This window comes from Primulina tabacum, chromosome 5 (assembly GCF_025594145.1).
Source record: "Primulina tabacum isolate GXHZ01 chromosome 5, ASM2559414v2, whole genome shotgun sequence".
Classification (NCBI taxonomy): Eukaryota; Viridiplantae; Streptophyta; class Magnoliopsida; order Lamiales; family Gesneriaceae; genus Primulina; species Primulina tabacum.
The window spans coordinates 7,171,972-7,187,988 of record NC_134554.1 but is presented as its reverse complement, the minus strand read 5'-3'; the positions used below and the strand labels follow the sequence as shown (position 1 = coordinate 7,187,988).

Sequence of the window (16,017 nt, the reverse complement as noted above, 5' to 3'; positions counted from 1 at the left end):
CATAAAATTCTTGACCAATAGAGTAGATCATTAAGTGCAAGTCGAATGGGAATTGGAGCATCTTGTTTCATGCCTTGAAGATCAAGTGAGAAATCAAAAGCCCAGAAAAAGAAAAGGAAAAAAAACATTTCTAATATTGTTTTCAACACGGGCAAGAAAAAGGAAATTACATTGTAGGCCCACAAAGCATACTGTCGAGACAAGCTATAGTCAGTGGTTTGAAAGTGAAGCAGAGAAGACAGTCAAGGCTGTATCTATCTACCGATATTATATCTATGCATGTATCTATTATCTTCTGATGCAAAGAAATAATAATAATAAAAAGTACATAGCATGCAGCAAAAATGGCAGATGCCTTTCACACAAAAATAAATACTACTACCAGTTATAGCAACAAATACAAATATCTTCTGAAACAGCAAAATCCCGAAGTGATTTCCCAGTTACCTTACATGATTCCTTCTACTCTACACACGAGATAATATATATTTATATATATATAATAAACTGTATTCCCACATGTCTACTGATGGGTTAAAGCAGAAAAAGATCCGTCCTATCAGATTTAAATTACTCTGCTGCCCTTTTTGACGCCAAGAACACCAATTCACGTCTTCCATCTGTTGTGGATCTCTGCAAGAACAATGAAAATTTGAGTTAAAGTTGCGTTTAATCGTGTGTTATGGTGAGAATTTTATTCAGGACTTACTATTTTTGGGTCACGAAGAAGTCATGCATCGACTTGGGTACAGAAACTGAGAGCTGAGTCTTGTTGTGTATTGACATTTTATCATCAGAATTAGGCCAAGAATCTTTGTCCTTGCTCGGGCTTTCGTCGAGAAAATGATGCATGATTTTCTTGGGATGATCAGAATCAGGTATGTCGAAATTGTAATCTTTCAGGCTTTGCAAATGCTGGCCAGTCTGGGAATCTGAAGAATGAGGTTTGTGTTTCATTTGGGGCAGAGATGAACCCATGGTGAGAGGTGCCAGTTGCCAAGTGGAATCATCATTAGAGATTTGATTCGCGTCGGAGAAAAATGTGTGTTCGTTGATATCCCTTTTAACACCATATCCATTGCTGCTTCTGCAACCAAGAATGATCTCAGTAGCCAAGAAAATGTAAAAACAACGTTGTTTAGCACGAATATGCTTAAACTCCATCAACCTGTAACACAAACCTATAATCTTTGCTATGTAGATGAGAATAAGCACCGGAATCCATGAAAAAGCTGGTGGGATTTTCTTGAGAAGATTGCAAGCCAATGCCTGAGGGTCTTGAAGACAGACTTGGAGAAGAGAAAGAGTGGGTTTTTTGGGGTATACTTGAGCTGATTGGAATAGCATTTTGGGGTATTGGTGCTTTTGGTGGCGTCGACAGTATTTCCACAGGCTTTCTTGAACGGTTTCTGCCTCTGTGCATGTGTCTTTCACAGTACTTGGAATCAGGATATGCCTCTTTCGAGCACCTCCATTTCTTCCCATCTGTTCTTCTGCATCTCCCTGGTTCTGGATCAATTTTTCTCCCAAACCCCACTTGTAATCCATTCCATCCAACTGCAGAAAATCCCACGATAAATTATCAGTTGTAAAACAAGCAACACTGGAGTAAAAAAAAAAACCAACACACACAAGAACCAGACAACATGTGCTATTTATTATATAGTAAGAAAACGAAATAGTACCGTGTTGGGGTTGTTGGAGGAGAAAATTCGAGGAAAACGAAGAATCCAAGCTTCTTCTGATTGTGAAGAGGAGATCCAGTGGAATAGGTATCCCGGAGACCATGTACTTGAAAACGAGAGCTTGGTGTTCAAGCTCTTGCCACTGGATTGCGGTGAAAGGGTACCTACAGCTTCCTGCACTACTCATCATCAAGAAATGAGAATGTCACACAAAATCTTGAAATCTCTTTCCAGACTAGATCAAGAATCGGAGTACATATACTGAAGACCAGTTTTTCTGGATATGTTGTGTGTGTGTGGTGTTGAATATAAATGTAGCTCGAGAGTTAGAGCCCGTGGAGTGAATGCATTTCAGACTGGAAGATGTATTTATTTGAGGGACCAAGTCCAATTTTTGTTGCAGAATCTTCTGTGCGTAAAACTAATGGTTCTGATCACATTTCACTGCCATTTGCCCTCTTTTTCTCAACCTCTCACACATACTAGAGCACACACATGACAGTATTCTGAGCACAAATTATGACTAGTGCTGCAGCGACAGGTCCGCAGGCATCTGCTGCAACTATGCTGTCTTTATGGCAGCTCCTGTCTCTGACAATAATACGGAAATCCATAAACTAAAGTTTAAAAAAACAAGTGAACAACTCTTATTCTGTCTTAATTTATTGGTATGGTTTGATTATAAAAAAATTATTATTATTAGAGTTGCTGTCTAAATTTTAGCAGTGGTTGATCATGAAAAGATCGTACGGTCTTAATTGCTTTTACTGACAACTCGGGGGCCTGTATCCACTAAAACTTTTACTTTTCATCTATCTCTGTTACTTTTTACCAGTGGAAGCTGTTACCCTCCACTTATATCGTTTTATCTTTTCTTGATTTGGGAATCTGTGACTTTGTATTTATAATCTTGAAAGTTATATAGAAATAGTTTTTATGCTACTTTTATCAAACGTCTCAATATAATTCTAAGTTATAGTATAGATATTGGAGAAAAAATTTATGTGCTTGAATTTAGTTTCGCAGGGGAAAAAAATTATTATGATGTTCGAATTGTACGAATTTTCATCATATAGTTGATGTTTAGATAATGTTCATATGATATATAAAAAATTGGATTAAAATAATAATTTCGAAAAAAGAAAGTAAAATGAATATTTTTTAATAAAGGAAAATAATCACATTTAATTGATGTTTGCTACTGGGTCAAGATTTACACTCGTCTTTGCTATCATTTGACTAATAGTTTCAATAGGATTTACAGAGTCAAGTTATCGATACTGTAGTTTTATTAATAATTTCACAATTTCATGCTGCAACAATTTTAAATACTGATTTTGAATATGATCTCATATGTTCATTTTTATTTTTAAAAATTTATATGGGCTAATAGATCAAAAAAAAAAAAAAAAAGAGATGGATGCAGTACAATCTTCAGATTGAAAATCAAATTAAACAAGTTATATTGTGTTTTGAGTACCATCAACTAAAAAAGATTCCAAAAAAAAAAAAAAAAACTGTGGAATTTAGAATTGAACTAGAAGAAAAGTACAAAACTTCAACATAATTTTTGCATTCATTTATCCTATATTTAATATTTTGAACGCTCACCCCTTACATTTTATCATTTTTACATGTCATAAGGGATCAGATAAGCGCAAAATACTTGAATACATATGAGATAAATGCAAAAATCATTAATATATTGAACGCTCACCCCTTACATTTTATCATTTTTACATGTCATAAGGGATCAGATAAGCGCAAAATACTTGAATACATATGAGATAAATGCAAAAATCAGGAACGAACAACTATTGTTTGGTGCTCACATTTGCATTGGCCATTAAACAACATTGCATAACTGGTTTTAAATATTTTGTGGCTTATTGCATAACCCCAAACTCAAACCAGAAGAATAATATGCAAAGAAGTCAATTTAAACAGAGTAGGATGGCTTTGGCAAGAATCTAGACTTTGTAGCGACTGATATAATCAATTGCAGACGTTGGAGCTAGGACAGTTTACTTTCGAAATGATAAAGAAGATTTCTTGGTGCCCAGAAACACCAGCAAGAGACAGAATACATTCACATCTATATGGTCTATATTTAACTCCCTGTCAATATATCAAAATATATAGTCATTGCATCAAATTCTTGTCCCACTCAAGCATAAAAGTGTCAGTCATGCCAATATTCTTCTACAAGCTATGAGCAAAAAGGAACCATTCGGCCTTATCAAATAAATCATAGTAAAACTTTTCTGATTATTTTATATTGAATGTTTCGAACTGATGTAACAAAAGTTATAACAAACCATATGAAAGATTTAGATCCAAATTTAGTTCATTGAATAAAGCTGTAAACCACAATTCAAGAGATGACTAGTTCACAATAAATTACAATCTAAGTTCATATGCATATTTCCATTAAGATAAATTATATGTTCATCCATGAATTCATCAATGGTTATTGGTAATACATTAGTATATGGTGGTCTGTAAACCACTTCAATGTCACTTCCAAGAGCTTAACTAGTGGAATGTGTCTAAATCCATTCAAGCTATACACTGATCCACAAATAATGAGTAGATTTTTATCTATTTGCAACTACACAATCTGTGCAATCAAAGAGACTTACCCAAAAATGTGAGTTACCACCTTTTTGGATACAAGCCTGATTTGTGGCCCGCGAAAAAATGATTCTGGTGTTCTGACAAAATCACTCCGGTATTCTTGATCGTCGATAGATGATTTGGCAGCACATTCTTATCTTCTCTCCAATTTGAAGCCTTGATCTTGAAACAATGGGGGGTAAGTATCACCAGTCTCAGCTCCTATGTTCAGACTTCAGAGGTTCTCTCACAAATACAACCAGGAAGGGGGTTTGCGTAAAAACTCTCTTCCAACTTCGGGAACTCGCCAACCTTCCTCATATATGGGCCTCCCATACTATCCTTTTGAATCTTTTTTACTTCAGAGCAAAATTTCTTCCAAGAAATCTTTCCCTCGTCAAACTCATCAACAAGTTTTACAAAATTCATCCTGCATTAAGAAAAAAGAAACAAAGAACTTAAATAACCGAAAAATATTTTCTTTGAAACTGAAAGCAGGCACTCTACACAAAAACAATTAAATTTATTCGCAATTACTCTAAAATAGCATGTTTCACCCATTAAATTCCATAAAAATACCCAGAATTTGACTCCATCTTATTCCGCCTGCTAAAATCTTGGGTCCACTGCAGATTGAAAGCATGAAAAATGACAGGAAGCTTGTATGCTAACCTATCCGGGTTAATGGTTTTCTTGAAACCTTCAAAACGTCTATGGCCTTGTACTGCCTTGGCCATGTTGCCATCATATGTGTAAACAAATACGTCACTTTGAAGGGCAATAACGTAGTCCAAACCAGCAAGCATGTTTTTATGATTTATGAATGGACTCAACTCTTCTGCTGTTGTTAGAGATGAGTGGGAAAATATATTTGGATATCTATCGGTAAGATACTGCATGCTCCCGTTTCCATAAGCCTCACCAGCCACCAAGTAAATATTTGTCTTGGATGGGACATCAAGAGCTTTAAGCAAGAGTGCAGTTTCCCTAGGGGTCATGGGGCAGCCACCAAGCTTTCTTTTTTCTACCCCATCAATTTCTTTCTCCTTCCAATGGCTGACCTCATAACGCATTTGCCGAAGTTCATTATCTTCTTCAGCGGTCAAATTATGGCTGCATCCCGTAAAAGCAAGCATGTCCTTCTCGTATCTGCAAGGAAATTTATAAATGAATGAGCAGATAGTCCTCGAATGAGAAACAGTTACTTCTGAAAAGACAGGAAATCGTGCTTGAGTATTGCTGTATTAAGACAAACGCTAAATTATTGTTTATCCAAAATGCAACCATCTAACACCAAGGAAAAATCGATAATTGGACCAAAAGAACATGAAATTTCATGTTTATATGAAAGAGGCTACTCTACTGTTCAAAAGTCGTGTCAAATACAATAGAAAAAACAACGAGAGGCCACTCTACAAGGGTAAGTTTCATAATGGAGGTCTTTGTGCTATTAGTATGAACAACAGGGTAAAGTTAAGGCAAGAAAAGATCAGAGAACACCACAAAGCAAAAGAATTAATACCAGTGTCACAACATGGAAAGGACACGAGTACACCACAAGAAGAAAAAGAATAAAATTAAGAACTGCATAGGAGGGTTCTCAATCTTAGTTACTAGCAAAGGCTTACGAATTTTGACCGATCCGAACTTGAAACAATGCAACTACATGGCTCAGTTTATCCCTCTAAAAGGTTAATCACCCACCGTGAATGATGGAAACAGTAGAGAGATGGTCATTCAGCAAGGACAGCAGAAAGGTGATTGGATGAACCCAGGCTGCACCACGGGTCAGTTTGACTCTTGACTTACTTTCCAGAACTGAAGCCGAATCATGAACCTTAAAATTCAGGTTTTTGAACCACATAAAAATATAGGTTGCTTTTCAAACTGGAATACGGTCAGGACCAGATCGACGGTCATTTTATCAAATAACTGTTACCTTTATGAAGTAAAAAATGATAGGAAGTGGATAGACGACAAAATTGATCACGGATTGGTTGTCTAAAAACTCACTGCTGAATCTTTCCTAGCTGACTTGTGTTTTTTCAATGCAACACCGTTGAAATAGAGAACTGATGTAAAATTAAAGAGATCTTTTACAATATTAATTTATCCCCTTTTAGTTTGTTTATTGATATTTTAGAGTAAAATTTACATAATTTAAAAATGGGCAAGCATCAGTTAATATTGAAGTAAGGTTTACACCTGGAATGTCACACTTCTCACTGGGGTAACTACTACCCAGTCACAATATGAATCAAGGTGTTATATTTCAACAACATTCCTAAAGATGAATGAAATAGCTAGAAATATTAATTTCTCATTTGTTTTTTCATATCTTTTTTGGAATATTTTCATTGTGTAAACTGGTGCACTGAGTCATAGGTCCATGCCTCAATGGAAGAATGGAGATATGTTTCAAATGCGTAAACAAATTTTTTGAAAAACTCCAATATCACCCCAGAGGGTTTATTTTAAGGAACTCCAAGTTAAGGAAAACAAGGAAACTTAACTTGAAATTATTTCAAAGTAGGAACCAGAGCAAACCTCAAATGCAGTGCAAGGTAAGGGCCATCAGTTTGTCGCATTCTTGACGCCAAAAGTCTCCCTAGATCTTCGATCGGGGCAGAATATTTCAATGCTCTATAATTTACACGGCATCTTAGCTTCTGTATAGTATCAGGAAGGCCATTGTTGGCGATTCGAGAATCAGTATGAGTAAAGTACATCACTTTATGCTGCTTCAATAAGGGAAGGACCTCAGATTTGTAGTAACTGACCTGAAATTCACACAGTTAAGCTATGCAGGAGCTATGACCACACCGAATTAACAAGGAGGATCACAAACATTTACAACACTATTTGCAAGCGCAGATAAGCTAATCCAGGAATAATTAAATGATAGGCAAATCTATGATATGTTTCCCTAATTAAGTGATATCTGCACAGTTCTAGTCTCACAGAACTTTCTAAATATTCACTTTCTTCGATATTCTAATATTTCAAGGCTCAAGCAGAATCCACAACTATGGCCACCAAGTAGGTATGACTTGTATGTGTTGGTATACAGTATATAAATACAGCATTTGCAAAACTCAGGCTGGAGACAAAATGTGGTTCGAAAGTGGAAGGAAGTTTGTAGAGAGCAAGAAATTTATTTCGATCTTGCCTAACCAAAGATTATATTGATCTGATTATGCATGTAATTAACCAAAAAAGCAACACTTTATCCAATGAATTTACTTCCAAGTATCTAATTACAGTGAATGGATAAAATATATTTTTTTTTTATAAGAAATGGTCTTTTATTAATAATATGATAAGAAATAAGTACAGCAGTGGATTAGTGGTCCACTTTTATCATAGATTACATAATTACACATAAACTCAATCTCATAATATATCTAATATCGAGACGTTCTTAAAGTCATCATGAGTGCCGATCTACATAGCAACTTTGATCTTGATTTTTTCCCAGCAATGTTCTCTAGTGTCTTCTTTATCCACTTGCCAAAAAATTATTCACCTCGTACCAGTTAGCTGTCCTAGATCCATAGAGAATAAATCCCTTGTTGACTTAGGCATCACCCAAACCAATCCCAGCTCTTGCAAAGCTCTAGCCCACAATCCGGTCGTGAATAGACAATGGATGAGCATATGATCCTGAGTTTCCGTTTCATTTCTACACAACACACACCAATTCGGGCACATAGCAATTGAGGGCCACCTTTTTGCATCATCTCCGAGGTCGGCAGCTTACCCTGAGTCGCTGTCCACGAGAGTATCTGAATCTATTTTGGAACCAGAACCTTCCAAATAACATGGAAAAGAGGAAAAACGGAGAAGCGACTATGGGAAAAAAAAACTCAAAGAAGGATTTGACTGAGAAAATACCAGAAAAATCCCCACTCCACACACGATAATCATCTCCCCTTTCAACCCATATAGTTCTCTCTAACACACCTAATAACTCAGACAACTGAAAAAGCTCTTCATCTCTCACAGCCCTTCTAAAATGAAAATCCCAGGATTGAGTAGACGTGACATTGTCAAATTGAACAAAGTGTGATATAGGCAAATTGTGAACCGCGGATAACTGAAATAATACCGAAAAAAGTTCTTTAAAAGAAGAAACCCCCCACCACCTGTCTTCCCAAAATCTAGGCCTGTTACCTCCTCTCACCTTAATCGAAAGTTAGTTGCTGAAAAATCGGGTATAGTCGGGAAATAAACTTCCATGATTCTCACCATGATCCATGAAAATTTTCACAGAGGAAAATGCAAGGTAACTTGTGCTTAACAATGAGATACATATGAGGTCAATGAAGATCAATTTCCAGGTAATATCAATTATTGCAAATTATGAAAAGATTATGCTTGAAAATTCCAAATGGATGGCCAAAATAAAGTCAAAAATTGATATAATTTTGTTTTTTTTCTGGGAAGAAAATTGATATAAATAGCTGTTGTCTTGACCCGTTTAACTTAATCGATCAGAGAGGCTTATTTATGTTAGAATGGATTCAAATTTGTATAATTTTATATAATTTTTGAATTATCAGGACTTGTTCTTATGTTGTTCAATACAAACTTCTCATCTTTGGATCTACGAAGGAGTGTCATCCAATAAATCAAAAACCTTCGTGAAATTCACTTTATAATTGTTGCATAATCATTCGGTCAACTTTCCAAGGGAATTTAATTATTCTAACCCATTTCGAAACTGTATTCTTAACATTTCAAACTATTAATATCGATGTATCCCCTTTGGTTTTAGATTAAAAATTCACTAATTTTAGATGCCCGAAACATAAGTTTGAGTATTACCAAACATTATTATTATTTTAGTTCAATTTAATACAAATTATAAATTTCTAATTATGTTTCTGTTCTCATGCATAATAATGTTTAAAAAAATAAACAAGGTAAAGGTTAATTAACATGTTTATAATTAAAGAATATGTTTGGAATTTAACATAACTAAACAGTTAATTTGATAAATTAACTTAATTTAAGGTTCATAGAAGGTTTTTTAAGAAATATCTCATTTTCCAAATCAAACCAAAATCTAGCTTCCAGATCTAGGTTTGTTATCACGGTGTTTGGATTCAACTCAGACGTCATGAGGAAACTGGAATATTATTGATAAAAGGTACCTTTAGGATACGTTTAGATGGGTTGATGAGTTTATATAGATAAATAATGTTGTGATTATCGAAACATTTGAGAATGACGTTGAATAGCGTTGAATAAATAATAAGATGTTTATTTTGATTGATCAAATTTGGAATAAGATGTTAAATTACAATTTTGTCATTTTTCAACGATTAAGGAATATAAATAAAAGAAAGATATAATTTTTTTTATAAAAAACAATATTTTATTATATTAGGAAAAATAACATTCGAGGTTACAAAAGTCGGATAAGTTATCAGCAACTACTAAAAAGATAAAATACACTTCGTTAATTCAATAACAAATAAACCTTCAATCCCTAACTAGATCTGAAATCGAGAAATGCTTAAAATCCAAGTGCTTTCTTGTCCAAACAGCAACCCTAAACTTGATCTTTTCCCAAAATTCATCAATCGACTATGTTATATTGTTGAATATCCTGCTATTCCGTTCTAACCATGTGGACCAAAAGATACAGTGGATTGTCACATGCCAAAAAATACTTCCTCTCTTGCCAAGTTCAAGTCCAATATCTAATACAAACATTTTTTCACATACTAATCTTGGAGCAACCCACACCAAACCCAATGCTTTCAAAACTTTGGACCAAATATAATTTGTGAATGTACAATGCATAAGTAGATGATCTCAAGCCTTCTCTTCCCGACATAAAACACACCAATTTGGACATAGTGCACGATTAGGCCTTTTTTTTGGCAACGTGTCGCAAGTTGGCAATTTACCCAAAGCCACAATCCACGAAAATATTTGAACCTTGTGTGGAATCGATTCTTTCCAAATAAATTGAAAAGGAGGAAAAAAAAGAAAGACGTTATCGAAAAGAATGATCCATATAAAGATTTAACATAAAAAGATCCCGAGGAATCCCCTCCCCAAACCCTGGAATCCTCACATTGCACTAAAACTCCTAACAGAGAACTCAAATCACTCACTTTTCCATAACTCAAATTCCTCCGGAAGAGCAAATTCCATGATAACGACGAAGTTAGCTGATCTTCTTCTTGAAAGAAATGGATAATAGGCTTGTTATGAAGCAAAGAGATCCAAAATAAAGCTAGGTATCTCACATCAATCAATCACTGAATTATAATTACATTATTATCATTTATATAAAAGAAAGATAAAAATATAATAATGTAATTGTAATTCAATTATCTGATTGATGTTAGATAAATGACTAATGATTTATTTGATGTGAGATAAATAAACTACACAAAATTGCAACCAAACATTTGATTAGATTGAATTATTATTCTTATGAAGCCAATCAAACGCAACCTTGGTATAATGTCGGGGCCCATCATAACTCATGACTCGGAAACTAAACTATAATTCCATCTCATTATTCTTCCATTATGTCACTCTAACTTTACTATATGAGAGAAAACCATAAAGAAAGGTTACCTAGAACATCGATAAGAAAAACACTTCAAATTAATGGACTCTTTATGAACCACTGACTTTGACTATCTGATATATATCAATGATAAAAAAACGAGTAAACATCATGCATTGTCATTTTGTACATGGTTATTCTAAACATTCAGCAATGGGTATCATCATCAACTAAATCTAGACTCTAGTGGATTAGGTCATGGTTACAAAACTTCCCGATCTATTGTTCGTCATTTATATGCTTTTATTGTGTAACATATGTTCAAAATTGCAAGACAATAAGCGCCTACACCTCTTTTGAATTGTAGACTTGAAACAGAAGCACATGTACTTGCTTAATTTGACCTTATAGGCTCGCACAAGTGCCATTATGATCAAGTCAATCTAACAATTTTTTTTATAAATCATTTATCAAGGCAATGGTAGATGAAAATGTCGATCTTGTTTGGCATATCGCATCAGATTGTTCAAATAATGCCATGAGAAACATATATCAAGGTAACCATAACCAAACACAGTCAAACTAGATGATATAAGTGGTCAGAAGATTCCAATTTCCATGCTGCTGAAGATAAAAATCAGTATAATTGAATATAACTTGAAAAAAAAATTACTGGAAAGATAATGTAACAAGGATCTGACCTTAGACCAAGATATTGGAGTCTTTGTGAAGGGTTCAATTCCAGCATATTCAGGTGGTAATCCGTCAATTATGTGAACATCATCTTTTAGTGACTCGATGAAGTGTTGCCAGTCAAACAGATCTTTGAAACCACTGGATATGTCATAAACTTGGAGTTAGATATTTGTGGAACCATAAGGATGCAATAAAGCATTTAAACATGAGCATTTTGTGGTTGATAGCATTTGCCAATTAAACGATGAGTAAGAATAGCATGAAAGAACTCAAAGAAATATTGCAAATTTCAAATTGACGAAGAAAGTTGAAGAGCACCTCTCATCGGCCCAATATGAAGTGTGATCAAGGGATGGAAGGACAAGCGTGGCCTTCATAATTTTAGCAACAGCAACCATATCACAGATCTGCACTCTAAACTATCCACTCATCAGACTAAATTAATGGAAACCTTGAATATAGACATTGAAAATCATCAAATTGGTCGCAAACATACCCCAAATCTCATTTGGTTTAATCCACCATTTGCATTTATCAGAAGAAAACCATTTGTTTTCAAGTCCAGCTCTGATAAGAACATGAAGAAAATAAGTAACAAAAGTTACACATAACCAGGTAAAGTCCACGAAATTTACACTAACACCTTACTTTTATGACTTTTTGGATGATCTATGCACTGAGTAAAGTTCTGACTGTCAGGCTTGGACCAAATTCCTGAATGCTGAAAAAAACTAATTCAGAAAAAGCAGAAATGTGCATTCTTGAACTTTAAACTCTGAAGCATTAGATAAAATAAAAATTTATTACTCACATCAGTCATGCTAAAATGTGAATCAACGATGCCTGAGGCTACCATTGTTAAAGTTTGTTCTACCTCACTTCCTATGCTCAAACCATCACTTCCTTCCCTATATCCATACTCGTGAGAGACTCGATCCTGTAAAATGAACGAGGAACCAAGCCAATATTAAAAGACCACGAGGAGAGCTTATTTTAACAAAGTGTACCAGAAAAACTGCAAAAGGCAGTAAACCATAACACAACGCACTATCTGAAATAAAGCTCTAAATATGTTTTTTTTTTGCTCTTTGCAATTTATCATCCATGATTAATTTCTATGCCACTCATCAAAATCTAAAATCAAAGCCTACATTAAAGTAAACATGAACATATAAACATGACTTTGTTATACGTAGGAGTGTTGTGCATTCGCGAAAAAACTCAACGTTGTAAGAGAGCATCGTTATATTTATTTCTATTTGGTAATACAGATACAATATAACTAGCACAGTAGCACCATGTATCTGAGTCGGTCAAATTTCTTGCTGCAAGACATTTGACATTAAAAAAAATTAAAAACCTCTTTCATCCTAGCATGTTAATGTTTGTCTAGATAGCATATTGGTTAAAAATGCATCTGGAAATCAAATGTTGACTTGTTCGCAATTTATCAGTGCACAAGAAAATGATTGTTTTTAGCCACAGAATTGAACCTTCACAGCGAGAAAAGGACATTTTAGACAACATATAAGCTCTACTTTGAGCTTCTTTTCAGTTTCCAATCACTTTTGCTGTTTTGCAGATGCCCGCGACTTTCATAATTTTCTCAATTTTCTAAATATTTCTAGAACTTGACATTTTTTAAAACACGGATTTGCAAAAGACTTTATACCAACTAAACATTTCCTTTTGCAACCATATACATTTGAAAAATTAGTACTTTGTTTAGCCGAGATAGTCATTATTTTGTCTTCCTTTTTTCCATTACTTAACTTTGTTATATCATTGCATTTCATAATTACTTAAATTTTAAAATTTAATTATGTGCGATATACATGTGCATTGTTAGATGTGTCCTTATTAAGTAATATAAGATAATTTTATTAGGGGACAGTCAACGACTGGTGTAATAAATATAATGAACCATAACATATAAAAAAATTAATGCTTTCAATCATTCTGACCATTTAATAATTATTTCAGGGTTTTTATTCTTATATATTTTTAGTCTAAAACCTTTTTGGCATCCAAGCATATATCCATTTATTCCCTTCTCCAATAAAAAATCATCAAACCCAACCGAAATATGTAAAATTGTTGTTCGCTAATTGATTTAGTACCAACTTTTATAGTTAGCCCATAAATATTGAGTAGTCGACTTACAGATTGAAATTTTGTTCTAGTTGGTCTGAATATATGGCTGTATATTGATATTTACCGACATATAATGATATAACAATGTCCTTGTATAAGGTATCAATTCTTTCTTTGGAGAGCAACGATCATATTATCATGATATATATTTGTGGAATTGTAATGTTTTACTCAAATTCATGTGTATCTGACTTACTGAAAATCCGTGGTGATGGAGTATTTCGTTTTTGTTTTACACTACATCGTACCATAAAATGCCACTTTTCTTCATTCAAGGAGGAAAATCTTCACACACAAAAATTATAACTTTTGAATATTAATTAAAGTCTAAATTTTAGGTACTTGGTCAATTTCATTTGATGAATCTAAATCATCAATGGTGGACCTGAGATAGATTTCACACTGGTTTAACCACAAATTATGATATTAAGTGGAAAATGATTGGATCTGAAGTCTCAGCTTTCGTCAGTTTAGCTTGAGCGACTATATAAAATTCATCCACTGTTAAGTAAATATGATGATAAATGGGATGAATTAAGAGCGATAAGGAAATCCTCATCAATAAGAAGGTAGAAAGAAGTAAATTCTACTCTTTCTTCTTCACCATTTGTTTGAGAATTCATTTAGTGACTGTTAAACAAGAGTTCCTGACTACAAAAAATTATTTCAATTATTTTGTACTGCTCTGCTGGGTATTTTGCTTCGATAAATTTCGGTCACATTCCGAGTCTCCAACAGTAGAATATAAATGTCAATTATTGAAACATTGGTGGAAATGCTACTATAAAATGAAAGCCTGATACAAAACTAGCAAGCAAGGAAATATAACCAAATTAGTCGATGAGAATTACCTCTGAAAGTATATTCATTTTAAGAAAATGATCAAGCAAGCAACTACCAAGATTATTTTAACTAAGTTATCGCTGTATCCTCGTCAGCAAAAAAGAAAACTTGCCAGTTCAAATAAACTGCAATAATTCCTATAAAACGATAGCTATTAAAAAAGTAATTAAAGAAAGACAACAAGCACCTATATAAAAGGTTGATTCTCAGCCTAAGAACGTGAAAATTATACCTGATTATTCGAAAGCCTATCAACGGTGGATCCAAACCAGCCAGTGGCACAAATCTTGAAAACGCCCATAAACAAGCACACCCCGCAGAACATCAGAAACATCCACTGCCCCAACTTCTTTTTCCCTTTCAACTCCAGCCCCAATTCCCCAAAATCCACACTCAAAGATTGAATCTTTCTCCTCAAATGAACCCTCTGCGCCACGCTGCTCGCGTGGGCCGCCCTAAAAGACTCGGACCCACCACCGGATAACGGGCTTCCAGATCTAGGAGAATTGAGCTGCTGAAGATCGATGATGTTCTCATGATAATGGTGACCACTGCTGTTTTGAGTGTTCTGTGAAGAATTGTTGTTACTACTATTGCGCTTGAACGAGTGCGCTCTTCGGGTCATTTGACCAGAGAATCTTGGGCTGTTGACGCGCTGTGAAACGCCGCCGCCATCAGTGGCGGTCGCGTGGTGGTGATGCTGGCTGTTAAGCTGGTGGCCCATTTCTTGGAACGCACATCGGAAACTTGCCCGTGCGACTGTGTTTTTCAGTTGATAACTATTGAGATGAGTGAAAAATAGAAAGTAGCGAGGGAGGATGATGTGAGAATATTTCCATAATGCTAATTATTATTATAATACGTAAGTACTAAAAAGCTCTTTTTTGAAATTTAGCCTAAAATTGCAGTAAAGGTCATGCCACCGTCAGTTGATCCAATGTTTTTAGCCTTATTGGAGCTTTAAACAAATTGTGATTTTTTTTAATACTGATCTTGCATGTATAATTGGAAAAAAAAAATAGTTTGTTATTTCATCAACCCAATCGGCTTATTTTATATTAAAGGGTGGGTTGGCCCGACGGGTTTATCCCATTTTTATAGCTCTAATATTGACCGTGCAGGAGCTCCTCTATATTCCCAACACTGTTGGATCGATAGGTCACGCCACGAAAAGGCCTTGCATTTTGATGGATAAGTGATTGTAATACACATCCCACATAGATAAAATATTGATATGTTTGAATTAGTTTAAAATGAGATGCAATTGACACTTATATCAACTTGTGTTAGTCGTTAATGACAACAAATAAGAACTAATTGTTGGGTCTATTGTATAGTCATGCTTGAGTAAGCATGGCCTCGAGATGTGACATTGTGTCGTTCACCATTATTATAAAAAACGACATCAAATCATTATTTGTCTAATACAGGGGCACAATTGTGTCTAATATAGGGGCACAGTTGAGTGGAGTCGAGCTCGACTCGAAAAAA

General features: G+C 34.6%; 2 protein-coding genes across 5 annotated transcripts; both read right to left on the bottom strand.

The window, feature by feature from the left end:
• Nucleotides 1-330: 330 nt before the first annotated feature.
• Nucleotides 331-2,529, bottom strand: LOC142544677 (growth-regulating factor 1-like). 3 transcript variants are annotated; one of them, XM_075651714.1, is made up of 4 exons: nt 1,686-2,529; nt 1,182-1,557; nt 706-1,087; nt 331-633 (listed from the first exon to the last, which is right to left on the bottom strand). In XM_075651714.1, exons 1-3 carry the CDS (start codon nt 1,873-1,875, stop codon nt 709-711), a joined length of 945 nt encoding a protein of 314 aa, XP_075507829.1. In that variant the 5' UTR covers nt 1,876-2,529; the 3' UTR covers nt 331-633; nt 706-708. The 3 variants fall into 3 exon arrangements, with proteins under 3 accessions (XP_075507829.1, XP_075507827.1, XP_075507828.1); XM_075651713.1 differs by having other exon boundaries at nt 333-633; nt 710-1,087; nt 1,686-2,523; XM_075651712.1 differs by having other exon boundaries at nt 332-1,087; nt 1,686-2,526.
• A 1,552-nt stretch (nt 2,530-4,081) lies between these two features.
• LOC142546041 (O-fucosyltransferase 35-like) lies at nt 4,082-15,359 on the bottom strand. Of its 2 annotated transcripts, none has more exons than XM_075653526.1 (9): nt 14,759-15,359; nt 12,337-12,466; nt 12,178-12,243; nt 12,026-12,096; nt 11,848-11,936; nt 11,535-11,667; nt 6,849-7,081; nt 4,974-5,450; nt 4,082-4,731 (listed from the first exon to the last, which is right to left on the bottom strand). In XM_075653526.1, exons 1-9 carry the CDS (start codon nt 15,248-15,250, stop codon nt 4,530-4,532), a joined length of 1,893 nt encoding a protein of 630 aa, XP_075509641.1. In that variant the 5' UTR covers nt 15,251-15,359; the 3' UTR covers nt 4,082-4,529. The 2 variants fall into 2 exon arrangements, with proteins under 2 accessions (XP_075509641.1, XP_075509640.1); XM_075653525.1 differs by having other exon boundaries at nt 12,178-12,250; nt 12,341-12,466; nt 14,759-15,358.
• Nucleotides 15,360-16,017: the final 658 nt, after the last annotated feature.

What these genes read in the sequence shown, in the direction of transcription:
- LOC142544677 (XM_075651714.1), bottom strand. Translation starts at nt 1,875, where the DNA reads ATGATGAGTAGTGCAGGAAGCTGTAGGTACCCTTTCACCGCAATCCAG. An exon ending in CCTCCAACAACCCCAACACG is followed by an intron (nt 1,558 to 1,685) that starts GTACTATTTCGT and finishes GATTTTCTGCAG; the next exon opens with TTGGATGGAATGGATTACAA. An exon ending in CTACATAGCAAAGATTATAG is followed by an intron (nt 1,088 to 1,181) that starts GTTTGTGTTACA and finishes TCTTGGTTGCAG; the next exon opens with AAGCAGCAATGGATATGGTG.
- LOC142546041 (XM_075653525.1), bottom strand. Translation starts at nt 15,250, where the DNA reads ATGGGCCACCAGCTTAACAGCCAGCATCACCACCACGCGACCGCCACT. An exon ending in TAAACCAAATGAGATTTGGG is followed by an intron (nt 11,937 to 12,025) that starts GTATGTTTGCGA and finishes TTTAGAGTGCAG; the next exon opens with ATCTGTGATATGGTTGCTGT. An exon ending in AAAACCATTAACCCGGATAG is followed by an intron (nt 4,732 to 4,973) that starts GTTAGCATACAA and finishes TTCTTAATGCAG; the next exon opens with GATGAATTTTGTAAAACTTG.